The sequence below is a fragment of the Gekko japonicus genome, unplaced genomic scaffold, assembly GCF_001447785.1.
Source record: "Gekko japonicus isolate JY-2015 unplaced genomic scaffold, Gekko_japonicus_V1.1 scaffold4852, whole genome shotgun sequence".
NCBI classification, from domain to species: domain Eukaryota; kingdom Metazoa; phylum Chordata; class Lepidosauria; order Squamata; family Gekkonidae; genus Gekko; species Gekko japonicus.
Genome location: NW_015169934.1, coordinates 43,534 through 56,712, shown reverse-complemented (window position 1 = coordinate 56,712; position 13,179 = coordinate 43,534). Strand labels below are relative to the sequence as shown.

Sequence of the window (13,179 nt, the reverse complement as noted above, 5' to 3'; positions counted from 1 at the left end):
GAGATGGGAGTACCAGACCACCTCACATGTCTCTTGAGAAACCTGTATAAGGGCCAAGAAGCAACAGTTAGAACCGGATATGGAACAACTGATTGGTTTCGCATAGGAAAAGGAGTACGACAAGGATGTATATTGTCGCCTTGCTTATTTAATATATATGGAGAGTACATCATGCGAAATGCTGGCCTAGATGAATCACAAGCAGGAATTAAGATTGTGGGGGAAAAGATCAACAACCTCAGATATGCAGACGATACCACTCTGATGGCAGAAAGTGAAGAGGACCTAAAGAGCCTCTTGCTCAGGGTAAAAGAGGAGAGCGCAAAAGTGGGCTTGAAGCTCAACATCAAAAAAACTAAGATCATGGCATCCGGCCCCATCACTCCTTGGCAAATAGAAGGGGAAGTCGTGGAAGTAGTGACAGACTTCACGTTCCTGGGATCCCAAATCACCGCAGACTGTGACTGCAGCCATGAAATTAAAAGACGCCTGCTCCTTGGGAGGAAAGCGATGGCGAACCTAAACAGCATGATAAAAAGTAGAGACATCACCTTGCCAACAAAAGTCCGCATGGTCAAAGCAATGGTATTCCCAGTAGTCATGTATGGCTGCGAGAGTTGGACTATAAGGAAGGCCGAGCGCAGAAGAATAGATTCTTTTGAACTATGGTGCTGAAGAAGACTCTTGAGAGTCCCTTGGACTGCAAGAAGAACAAATCAGTCAATCCTCAAAGAAATCAACCCTGACTGTTCCCTGGAAGGCCAGATAATGAAACTGAAGCTAAAATACTTTGGCCACCAAATGAGAAGGGAGCACTCACTGGAGAAGACCCTGATGCTGGGAAAGATTGAAGGTCAAAGAAGACGGGGACGGCAAAGGATGAGATGGTTAGACAGTGCCATTGATGCAACGAACATGAAGTTGAGCAAACTTCAGAGGATGGCGGAAGACCTGGAGGGAGCTGGTCCATGGGGTCGCAAAGAGTCGGACTCGACTGTGCGACTGAACAACAACAAATAGATAGGGGCTCTGGGGCAAGTGATGCTCTGTCATCTTTGGTGCTTGGGGGGGGTCAACAGTGGGAGGGCTTCTAATGTCCTGGCCCCACTGCTGGACCTCCTGATGGCACTGGTATTTTTGGCCACTGTGTGATACAGAGTGTTGGACTGGCTGGGCCTTTGGCCTCATCCAACATTGGCATCTCTTATGTTCTTATGTTCATGGCCCCAGGTGCGAACCTCAAGTTTCTGCAAGAGGATTTATTTAGAACTTTATACACAATTGAAAAAAAGACGTGCCACACTCGCCTTTGACACACTTAATGAAGCCTAACTCATAAAATCCCTGCAAAACACAGAAAAGGAAACACAAAGTCCCTGGCAAGAAAAATGCAGAAGTGGGGTGGCGGGGAGGCCTCTCATTCCAACAGGCATCTAGGCACTGACCCGTCATCATTCTCTTTGTTCTTCTGCCTCCCCGCCTCATCACTCTTTCTCTTTCTTTGGGTCCCCCACCCCACCACTCTCTCTTTCTTTCTGCCCCATCACTCTCCCAGCCTCCTGCCCACTTCCTCCCCCGCCCCACACAGCCGTAGAAGGAGAGAATGAGTCAGGGAAAGGGGAGAGGATATGGGGGTTGCCAGGAGGAGGGAATGGATGTAAAGAGGAAATACTGTGGGGGGGGGAGGGAATAGTGAGATGCCCCCGCCAAGTCCCTGAGGGCTTTCTAGGATGCAGGTTGGCCTGGCCCAGTAGCCGGAATCACAGAACGGGGCCATAGTTTTCCCAGGCAGAGGATGCTGGAGGGGGAGACAGGGAAACTGAAGACAGAGGGGGAGAAAAATGCAGGTTGGCCGTGGGGTGGGAAGGAGAGAAGGAAGTACAAAAAGAGGAGGAGCTAGGGAAAGGGAAATATGAAATATTTCCAGCCCCATTATCAGAGCGTCACCCGGCTACGTGCCTACGTCACATCTGGGCGACGGAATAGTGCAGCTCCTGTGTCACAAGCAAGAATCTTCCGGCGGGGAAGCATGTGTCCCCCTCCGGTTCGTAGGTAGAGCTTACTAATTTGTTGGGTTGGGGAACACAAGCTTTTCCTTCCAACCCAAATAAATCATATTGCCAGAACTCTTTGGGCTTCAAGGTGGCGACACCTCCCCTCCCCCCAAAAAGCTCACAGGCTGGACTGGGGAGGGATGAGGGTTGAGTAATGCCTGTCTAGAACTGCTTGTCAGATAAAAATGTTTGTGAATTAAGGAGGCCAGGAGAGCAGACTATGTTTAGGCCCGTAGGAGAGAGGCTGTAGAGATCTGTTACCCTCAACTTGTCTATCTCCTCACAGGATTTGGGGAAAGAAATGTTTTTGTCAGTTCTGTAGAAGTCAGAAAAAATTAAGATTGGCAGATAACCTGAAGTAGAGAGGTTCACAGAGGAGGGCGACCACTAAGAAGAAGAGATTGGATTTATACCCCGCCCTTCACTACCCAAAGGAGTCTCAGAGTGGCTTACGATCTCCTTTCCCTTCCCCTCCCCACAACAGACACCCTGTGAGGTGGGTGGGGCTGAGAGAACTCTGACACAAACTGCTCTTTTAGGAACAGCTGTGCCAGAGCTTGTAACTGACCCAAGGTCACATCAGCAGGTGCAAGTGGAGGAGTGGGGAATCAAACCCGGTTCTCCCAGATTAGAGTCCGCACATTTAACCACTACACCAAACTGTTGGCCACACTGTTCAATTTTGGCAAAGTCAAAAAAAAATTCTGCATAAGGCCACTAAACAAAACTTGTCCCTAAATCCAAGGCTATAGTCTTTGGAATACCCCAGCAATGGCAGACTGTCAACAAAGCTTTTGCCGCACTAGGCACTTTAATTGTGGAATAAGGTATGGCTTCACAATAATGCGTACAGAAGTCAATCATGGTCAGAATAAATCTTTCCCCAGGTCTCTCTATCTTTTTTTTTTACAATTTAATAAGTTTTTCATTAAGTGATACATCAAGAATACATAAGAGTTAACATGTATGAACCAAAAAACAATGTATATCAGTGACATTACAGATAGTCATATTTTCAACTTACAGTTTGTCCAATCCATAAAGTTTTTAATTACCCTATGAGTGATACATAAAGTGTTACTTTAACACTAGTTTGAAATGCTGTTCAAGAGAGTGCTCAGAGACCTCAGAAATAACTATCGACATAAGTGCTATCCTTGATTTGCTGGCAGAATATTAGTTTCTGTGAAGTATACTATCAGAGCGTACCATTTTCGATAATGGCCATGCCCCATTTAGGAAAGGGTTCTGTTTCCAAGGGAGTTGGCTATAACGATCATAGCCCCACTTTTTGACAGGTGTCACAACTTCTCACAAAATCTTTCACACTCTGGTACACATCTGGCCAGTAAAACTGTCTGGTGACTTTTTCCCAAAGTCCTCTTAATTCCAGAATGTCCAGGAAAAAAAACTGTTTGGTGAGCTAACTCTAGCACACTGGCATGGCATTTCTGTGGGACAACTAATGACTTCTGAGGTGCACACTCTGGAGACAGCCATTTAGGGTGGTGTTCACAGTATAACAAACCATCTTCCACACACACACACAAATCTCACTCTTCTATCTGAGCAAGCCCTGGGATCGCAACCAACCGAAGCATAGCATACCTCTAAAGAATCACCTGCTTGTTGAGCTGCCGGCTTCAGATTTAAATCAGTTACCAGGTTAGGAAAAGGCCGCATCTCTCCCTCTGCAGCTGAAACCACTGAATTTATACCCACCAGTCCCCCTTCCTCAGGTTCAGCATCTGGCCTCTCTCACTCTGACAGGACAGCAGGGAAGCCGTGCGAAAGAATTTACAACCTCATAGCTCTCAAGAGCAGTTTGAACAGGAACAGAACATTTAGACTTTTTCTCGGAGACGAGAGGTGTTTCTTTTTTAGCAGTTATACACAGATGTTGCTGAAAACCAAGGTCATTACCTATCAGGCATTTAACATTACAATTCAAATCATGAATGAGGACCGGTAACTCACCACAAAAGTCCCAGTATTCAAGTTACCCTAGCAGGGTCCCTCTTTATTGGTGCGTTGGCATAAGGAGTCACCCAGTATCGTTTCCCCTGGATTATTTGTCCATCCAGCAAAAGGTCTCTATGCACTGAGGACAAAGCCAATCCTGAATCTCTAAGGCCAACTAATTGGACATTGTTAATATGAATTTCATGCCCAAATTCAAGCTGAGCCCAATCAGGCAGTCGAGGATTAATCAAGGAAAATCTGGCAGGCTCTTGCTGGATTACTCTCACAGCAGGGGTGCCTGTCTTCTTTTCCTCTCAGTCCCTTAACACAGGACAATCCGACTTGACATGCCTAGGCTTTTTACAGAAGTAAAGGCCCCTCTGGGGAGTCACATGCGGGCAGGGCTTCTTTTGTAGAAAAAGCCCAGCAGGAACTCATTAGCATAATAGGCCACACCCGACAGCAGAAACTCATTAGCATATTAGGCCACACCCCCGACAGCACAGCTCATTAGCTTATTAGGCCACACCCCCATGCCTTCCCTTGGCTTAAATGCCTCCCCGATTCTTCCAGGGCTTCCCCGGCCCACCCGCCTCGGAGTTGCCAGGGCGGGTCGCTCTCCAGGCCTTTCCTCTGTAGCCATGCGCGCAGAGGTTTTGGCTGTAGTGGGCGTGGCCAACTCTGAAGCCAGCCGGAACTCCGTCCCTGTGCGTTCCTGCCCAAAAATAGCCCTGCATGCGGGTAGATTTCAGCCATGGGAAGAGAAGCTTTCTTGGACGGTGTATCAGTTTGTCCCCCCCCCCCCATGGCTTGAATGTTTTACTTGCGTCTGCAACAGCTGGACGCATTGCACTGCTTCCTCTGGCAAAAGGCTGTTTCCCCAGGGATCTCTGGCAATGGAGTTTCATGTGCTCCACCAGGTAAGCAGCTTGATCGATAGTCACTGGATTCCAATCCTGCATTAAGGTGGATAGTTCATCGGGCCGGAGACTATAGAACTGCTCCACGAGAATTAATTCTCTCAGGTCACAAAAAGTACTAACTCTGAAACCTAAAAAATATACATGTATTTATTAAACACAAAATAACGAATAAGGGCCCATTCATACCTCATATACAAATATAAAAACATACAAAGGCTGATGAAATAAACCTAACGCGTTTCGGCCTTTACAGGCCTTCCTCAGAGGTCTAATACAAATAGAACACGTGGGCTGATATGTAAAAATATATACAATCATACATATACAGAATATGCAATAGAGACCAGAAAAGAATTGTTCCAAAGTTTAACCACTGGGCAAAGAAGAGAAATACAAAAATACAAATACAGCCTCCAGTGCAATCACATGTCCAGTAGTACTCCAGTATTTGTATTTTTGTATTTCTCTTCTTTGCCCAGTGGTTAAACTTTGGAACAATTGTTTGCTGGTCTCTATTGCATATTCCGTATATGTATGATTGTATATATTTTTACATATCAGCCAACATGTTCTATTTGTATTAGACCTCTGAGGAAGGCCTGTAAAGGCCGAAACGCGTTAGGTCTATTTCATCAGCCTTTGTATGTTTTTATATTTGTTTATGAGGTATGAATGGGCCCTTATTCGTTATTTTAATTTGTGTTTAATAAATACATGTATATTTTTTAGGTTTCATAATTAGATTTTATGACTTGGCCCTCTTCTATTCTTGACTAACCTTTATAGGTTCTGAATTCTAGGTTTTAGGTTTAGTCTCCCCCCCCCTTTTTTTCCTCACAAAAATTACTAACCTCCTCGGAAGCTAGCCAGTGCTCTGAATTCTGGAATTGCTTTGCAGCTACCACATATGAAGTGGTTGACCACAGAGACTTATCCACTTTTCTAAAAGCCCTCCAGTATGTCGTCCCAGAGTTTAAAGGAAAATGTTTGGACAGATTCTTGGACTTCTGGTCACCCCGGCCATCCTATACAGGAAGATGTCCCATCCAACCCGCAAGGGTGCCAGTCACTTGAGATCTCAACATTGACATGGGATGCCTCTGTGGAATCTGCAGGTCCTGGCACGACAATTCAAAAGATAAAAGAAAAGCCATTGCATCCTGATCCGGCTTGTAGGTCGGGAACACACGTCGGTCATATCTCCAGGGAGGTTCATCGCTTTGTCTCTGTGCTGAGTCCAGCCGGTCGCCATGAATACCCTTCATTGGAAGCCGGATACACAGTCCAAAAGCAAGCTGAGAAACAGAGCGAGGCCAGAAAGCCAGGAAACCAGTCAGAGTTTTGAGGAGTGAGGAGCAGAGGCTGACAGCTGGAATCAGGTCTGAGCACGCACGGTTGCTTCTGCACTGAAGCAGGTGAGTGGGGGGTGTTTATGACCAGGTCCTCCCTTCCCTGGGAGTCAACCTGCAATGACTCACAGCCCCTCACGTTGCCTTTGCAACAGCTGGAGTCTGGCACTCTTCCTTCTCTCTTGCACATTCGGACGCTGGCGTGCCCTGCCTCTGGGACACTCAGGTGAGCAAGGTGGGGACTCTGGCCTCAGGGTGTCTCCAGCTGGGGGTTCTGGGCCAGGCTCTGGACCAGTCTCTCCCTCTAGCTGCTCCTCCGTCTCCTTGCCTTGCTGCCCTTCCTGCGCAGATACTGGGGCCTCTTCTCCCTCAGGTGCTGGCAAAGGTTCCTCTTTGGGACTGACTCCGGAGGAGGCTGGGCTGCTCCGTGTCTCTTCCTTGTCTGAGGAATAGTCAGCCTCGGCAGAGCCAGGACCCATGACAGTCTCCCATCATGAAGGGGTGTAAGCCAGTCGATGGCAGCTCTGTCTCTGGGCTCTGCTCGAGAGCTTTCTCCGTCTGCTGTCCAGAATGCAGGATCAAAGGCTAGTGCCTTCCTCATAACCAGCTATACCCTCTATCACACTCAATCAGTGTCCCCTCTAAGCTGAGTTAGTGCGAGCTAGCTCACAGTTTTTTAGCCTCCGGCTCACACATTTTTGTCTTAGCTCAGGAAGGAGGGCTCCAGAGCAAACTAATTTCTGCAAATCACTCGGTCACAACCTTAATGCCAGGAGCTCACAAAGTAGAATTTTTGCTCACAAGGCTCCACAGCTTAGAGGGAACATTGCACTCAGTGTCTCTAAAGTCCAAACAGTCATGACCATTACTTGCTTGCTCACTGGTCTGCTCCCTCGTGTCCTGAAAGCCAGCAGCACGCCTGGAGTGACTCGTCAGCTCTGGCCTGTCTGGTTGTGGAAAAGGAGAAAGTTCTCCTGGTTCAGAGATTCGCATTCTCGTCCTCACAGGCGGCTGGACGTGACTCTCTTGCCGTTCTACAGAGAAGTCAGGAATTCCAGTCCCATCCACAGTCTGGAGAGTCGCTTCGCCATTCCCCAGGTCAAGCACATCAGGCTCTGTGTGTCCTTCTGCAATTGCCCAGACTAAACTTAACCAGGACACAGAAAACTCTCACAGCACAGTTCAAAATCTTTGCGTAGGTTTAAAAACAACACCTCAACACAATCCTCGGCCTCATCTCAATCCTCACCAATGAAAACCATGTCTAAGATCCTGGGGGTAAGCGCTGCAAAACACACAATTACAAAATCCTGGAGTGTGACTCCGCACACACCAGTCAGGTAGTCTGCCCTTTTGACTATCCCAATGATTAGAAGCCTTTTTGACTATCCCTTTTTGACTACCCCAGTGATTAGAAGCCAAAGGGCAAACTTCCAACCTTCCTGGGACTGAGCCAGAAAGTCCACCCGGTAAGGTGAGCTTGCAGAATAAGTGTCTCACAAATACAATTACTGGGATAAGGTGGTCAGCCGGTCCAAGGCTCTGGATTTAGAATGAGGTTGGTTGAAGGCGAATAACCACAACAGTAATTTAAATATTACTTAAATATTGCCACACACTGAGCATTTATTTAAATAAATATAAATATCTATCAGGGTGCAAAAAAAATACTGTAAACAGGAACAAGGAACTGTGAGGATAAAACAATAAAACTAGGATTTAAGAACTAGCTCATACTGTAAGACATTGGTTCCAAATCGGCAGATGTTACCCCTTCTCACTGGAATGTTCTCCATGACCCAAAGTATCTCTATCCAGAGTCAGCACGGGCCCAGAGCTGTCCGGCCCTCACAAACAAGCATTCAAAATGGCCTCTTTCAGCCGGATAGTGACTGCATGTCCAGATCTCAGGCAGTCACCATCAGGCTGAGAATCAGTTAGAATTCCCTTTATGGGTAAGGGGCCCCCATGGTCGCAGGACTGAAAAACCAACAGGGACCCTAGGTGATGACAAATAGCCAGTGTATTAGGCCAATGACTAAGCAAGATGACCTAAGCGGTGGTCTGACCCAGCAGGAAGGACCCAAACCAATCTGCAGCTAGGTTCGCCCCCTTTCCCCCAGGTGTTTAATTGGGTGGAATGTGACTAACTGGGAGCATGTACCAAACTCTGACTCGTCTCTGCAGCGGGATGTTCTTTCAGAAGGTCAGCTTGCTCTTGTTTCAGCAATGTTTTTTGAACTCTGTTTACTCAGAAGCTGCGGTGGCTCAGACGTAAGACGCTGAGCTGCAGACCGGAAGGTCGGTAGTTCGGCAGTTCGAGACCCGAGTGCCGTGTGACAGGGTGAGCTCCTGTCTCTGGCCCCAGCTCCTGCCAACCTAGCAGTTTGAAAGCAAGACACTGCAAGTAGATAAATAGGTACCGCTTCGGTGGGAAGGTAAGAGCGTTCCGTGCACCTCGGTGTTTAGTCATGCCGGCCAAATGACCACGGAAATGTCTTCGGACAACGCTGGCTCTTTGGCTTGGAAACAGAGATGAGCACCGCACCCCTAGAGTCGGATTCGACTAGCTTTCAAGCAAGGGAAAGCTTTACCTTTAACTTTACTAACTCAGAAGCAGGCCTTCAGCTTGCCCTGAATCAAGCTGTTAACACAAGGCAAGAAATTTTAGAGAACCGTTTTCTTCACAACATGAAAATCAGATCTGTGCCTCAGGCTCTTGCCACGCACTGAGCATTTATGGTTCCTACCCTGTGACAACTCCCCCAGGCTGAAGGAGACATGAGCTGGTCTTTAATCTCTTTCAACTGGCAGAGGGCTTCAAACGTTGCTAAACGTCCTTCCATAGTCCAAGCATTTTAAAACATTTTTTCCTGGTTAGGGTAAGATTTCTGTGTAGATTCAAGCTTTCTACAAGTGCTTATATAGTATCAGTGCTTTATATGGTCTGTTGCTGGCTTTTAGGTGTGAAATAAGAGAGGAGCTCTTTTCATGGGTTAAGCAGTTACATGGTTTCCAATTATGTGCGTTCTTCAATGCTGTAGAAGATTTCCATGCTGAGTGAAACCCCACACTCTGAGCATTCAAAAGATCTTTCCTGTGTGGGTTTCTCTAACAACACTGAAGACTGCTACTGTTACTCAACGTCTTTTCACACTCTGAGCAAACAAAACGTTTCTTCCATGTTGAGTTCTTAGGTTCTGTTGAAGATGGCAACTCAACCGGAATCTCTTTCTCTCCTGTGTAAGTCCTCTGATGCTGTTGAAGGTGGCAACTCAACCTCAATTTCTTTCCACACACTTGAGCATTCAAAAACTTTCTCCCCTGTGTGGGTTCTTCGGTACAGCTGAAGAACATGACTACAAGTGAATCTCTTTCCGCACCTCCTAGCATTCAAAGGGTTTCTCTTTATGTGGGTTCTTCAGTGCAGCTGAAAAATGTGACTCCGAGTAAATCTCTTTCCACACTTTTTAGCATTCAAAAGGTTTATCCCCTCTGTGGGTTCTTCAATGCAGCTGAAGACTGCCACTATGACAGAATCTCTTTAAAAATTCAGAGCATTCAAAAGAGATTATCTCTGTGGGTTCTCTGATGCTGTTGCAGATGGCTACTCTGACTAAATTTCTTTCCACACTCTGTGCATTCAAAAGGTTTCTCCCCAGTGTGGGTTCTGCGGTGCAGTTGAAGATTGCCACTCTGACTGAATTTCTTTCCACACTCTGAGCATTCATAAGGTTTCTCCCCTCTGTGGATTTTTTGGTGCATTTGAAGAGCACAACTCCAAGTGAATTTCTTTCCACACACTGAGCATTCAAAAGGTTTCTCACCTGTGTGGGTTCTCTGATGCTGTTGCAAATAGCAATACTGTGTGAATCTCTTTCCACACTCTGAACATTCAAAAGGTTTCTCCCCAGTGTGGGTTCTGCGGTGCAGTTGAAGATGGCCACTCTGACTAAATTTCTTTCCACACTCTGAGCATTCAAAAGGTTTCTCCCCTGTGTGGATTTTTTGGTGCATTTGAAGAGCGGAACTCCAAGTGAATTTCTTTCCACACTCTGAGCACTCAAAAGGTCTCTCCCCTGTGTGGATTTTTTGGTGCATTTGAAGAGCGGAACTCCAAGTGAATTTCTTTCCACACTCTGAGCATTCAAAAGGTTTCTCCCCTGTGTGGATTTTTTGGTGCATTTGAAGAGCGGAACTCCAAGTGAATTTCTTTCCACACTCTGAGCATTCAAAAGGTTTCTCCCCTGTGTGGCTTCTCTGATGCTTTTGAAGATTGCCCCTCTCAATAAATCTCTTTCCACACACTAAACATTCAAAAGGTTTCTCCCCTGTGTGGGTAATCTGATGTTTTTGAACAGTCCCTCTCTCGCGAAATCTCTTTCCACACTCTGAGCACTCAAAAGGGTTCTCCCCTGTGTGGGTAATCTGATGTTTTTGAACAGTCCCTCTCTCGCGAAATCTCTTTCCACACTCTGAGCATTCAAAAGGTTTCTCTCCTATGTGGGTTCCTTGGTGCAGTTGAAGAGAGCGACTCCAAGTGAATTTCTTTCCACACTCTGAGCATTCAAAAGGTTTCTCCCCTGTGTGGGTAATCTGATGTTTTTGAACAGTCCCTCTCTCGCGAAATCTCTTTCCACACACTGAACATTCAAAAGGTTTTTCCCCTGTGTGGGTTCTTTTGTGCAGTTGAAGAGTACAACTCAGACTGAATTTCTTTCCACACTCTGAACATTCAAAAGGTTTTTCCCCTGTGTGGGTTCTTTGGTGCAGTTGAAGATTGCCACTCTGACTGAATCTCTTTCCACACTCTGAGCATTCAAAAGGTTTCTCCCCCGTGTGGGTTCTTTGGTGCTGCTGAAGATCACGACTCCAAATGAATCTCTTTCCACATTCTGAGCATTCAAAAACCTTTTCCCCTGCATGGATTCTTCGGTGCTGTTGAAGAGTGCCATTCTGACTGAATCTCTTTCCACATTCTGAGCATTCAAAAGGTTTCTCCCCTGTGTGGGTTCTGCGGTGCTGTTGAAGATTGCCATTCTGATTGAATCTCTTTCCACACTCTGAACATTCAAAAGGTTTCTCCCCGGTATGGGTTCTCTGATGCCGCTGAAGATTCCCCCTATCACTGAATTTCTTTCCACACACTGAACATTCAAAAGTTTTCTCCTCTCTGTGGGTTCTTCGATGTTGTTGAAGATTCCCCCTGTCACTGAATATCTTTCCACACACTGAACATTCAAAAAGTTTCTCCCCTGTGTGTGTTCTCTGATGCCGCTGAAGATTTCCCCTATCACTGAATCTCTTTTCACACACTGAACATTCAAAAGGTTTCTCCCCTGTGTGGGTTCTCTGATGCCGCTGAACATTCCCCCTGTAACTGAATCTCTTTCCACATACAGAACATTCAAAAGGTTTCTCCCCTGTGTGAGTTCTTCGGTGCAGTTGAAGATTACCCCGGTCACTGAATCTCTTTCCACACACTGAACATATGAAAGGTTTCTCCCCTGTGTGCGTTCTTCTGTGCAGTTGAAGAGTGCCACTTCGACTGAATTTCTTTCCACACACTGAGCATTCAAAAGGTTTCTCGCCTGTGTGGGTTGTCAGATGCCCTTGAAGAGTGCCACTCTGACTGAATCTCTTTCCACACACTGAACATTCAAAAGGTTTCTCTCCTGTGTGGGTTCTTCGGTGCAGTTGAAGAGTGCCACTTCGATTGAATCTCTTTCCGCACACTGAGCATTTAAAAGGTTTCTCCCCTGTGTGGGTTGTCATATGCCTTTGAAGAGTGCCACTCTGAGTGAATCTCTTTCCACACACTGAACATTCAAAAGGTTTCTGCCCAGTGTGGGCTCTGTGGGGCAGTTGAAGATTGCCACTCTCACTGAATTTCATTCTGCACCCTGAGAATCCAAAACTTTTCTCTCCTCTGTGTATTCTTTGCTTCACAAGAAGTTGTGATCTAGCTTTCAAGTACTTTCCATAGTGAATGGATTTACTTGCCTTCATTATTCTGTGCTTTAGAAAACGTATATTATTCTTTATTTCATCTCTCTTCTCAACCGTATAGCCACCTTTCTTTCTCTTAGCTCTGCCTTGATTCCTGATGTTTTCTTTCAATTCTTCTTTTTTAATTTTGTCTGGGATTTGCTGATGAAGTTCCTCACCCTCCTCATTCCTCTTATCGTTCTCTGCTGGAATAAATTGAGAGATCCTGTTAGCACCTAGGAGGGCTGGTAAGGTCCAAAGGCATCTATGTGACTGCAGTAGGAAAGGACTGATGGCCCTTTGGCTGATCTTAACTACCCCTCCACTATTCCCCAGAATATTTAGTATTTAAGGATACCCCACCCCCTCAAGAGCCACAGCTGAACTCTTGCACAGAAGGAGTTTCTGAGCCTCCAGATTTCAGGCCTCCAGAAGGCCTCCCTCCCTCCTTACCCAGCAGGCTGTATGATTGTACCTAACCAAATGTTGCTCAGAAGTGAATAAGAACATAAGAACATAAAAGATGCCAATGTTGGATCAGGCCAAAGGCCCATCCAGTCCAACACTCTGTGTCACACAGTGGCCAGAAATACCAGGTGCCATCAGGAGGTCCACCAGTGGGGCCAGGACATTAGAAGCCCTCCCACTGTTGAACCCCCCCCCCCCAAGCACCAAGAAAACTTGCCCCAGAGCCCCTATCTATACCTTGTGGCTAATAGCCACTGATGGACCTCTGCTCCATATGCTTATCTAATTCCCTTTTGAAGCCGTCCATGCTTGTAGCCGCCACCACTTCCTGTGGCAGTGAATTCCATGTGTCAATCATCCTACCTGCTCTGTCCCATGCATAATCTTATAAACCTCGATCATGTCACCCCTCGGTCGTCGTTTCCCCAAGCTAAA

The 13,179-nt window shown here is 46.5% G+C and overlaps 1 protein-coding gene across 1 annotated transcript in view; it reads right to left on the bottom strand.

Moving 5' to 3' along the window:
- Nucleotides 1-12,051, bottom strand: part of LOC107115777 (zinc finger protein 14-like) — a gene marked incomplete at its 5' end in the record, with an annotated part of 22,730 nt that extends 10,679 nt beyond the window's left edge. Inside the window, one exon of the mRNA XM_015417542.1 lies at nt 9,853-12,051. Within this exon, the coding sequence (XP_015273028.1) occupies nt 9,853-12,051 (2,199 nt within the window). The remainder of the gene's footprint in view (nt 1-9,852) is intronic.
- Between the last annotated feature and the right edge of the window lie 1,128 nt (nt 12,052-13,179).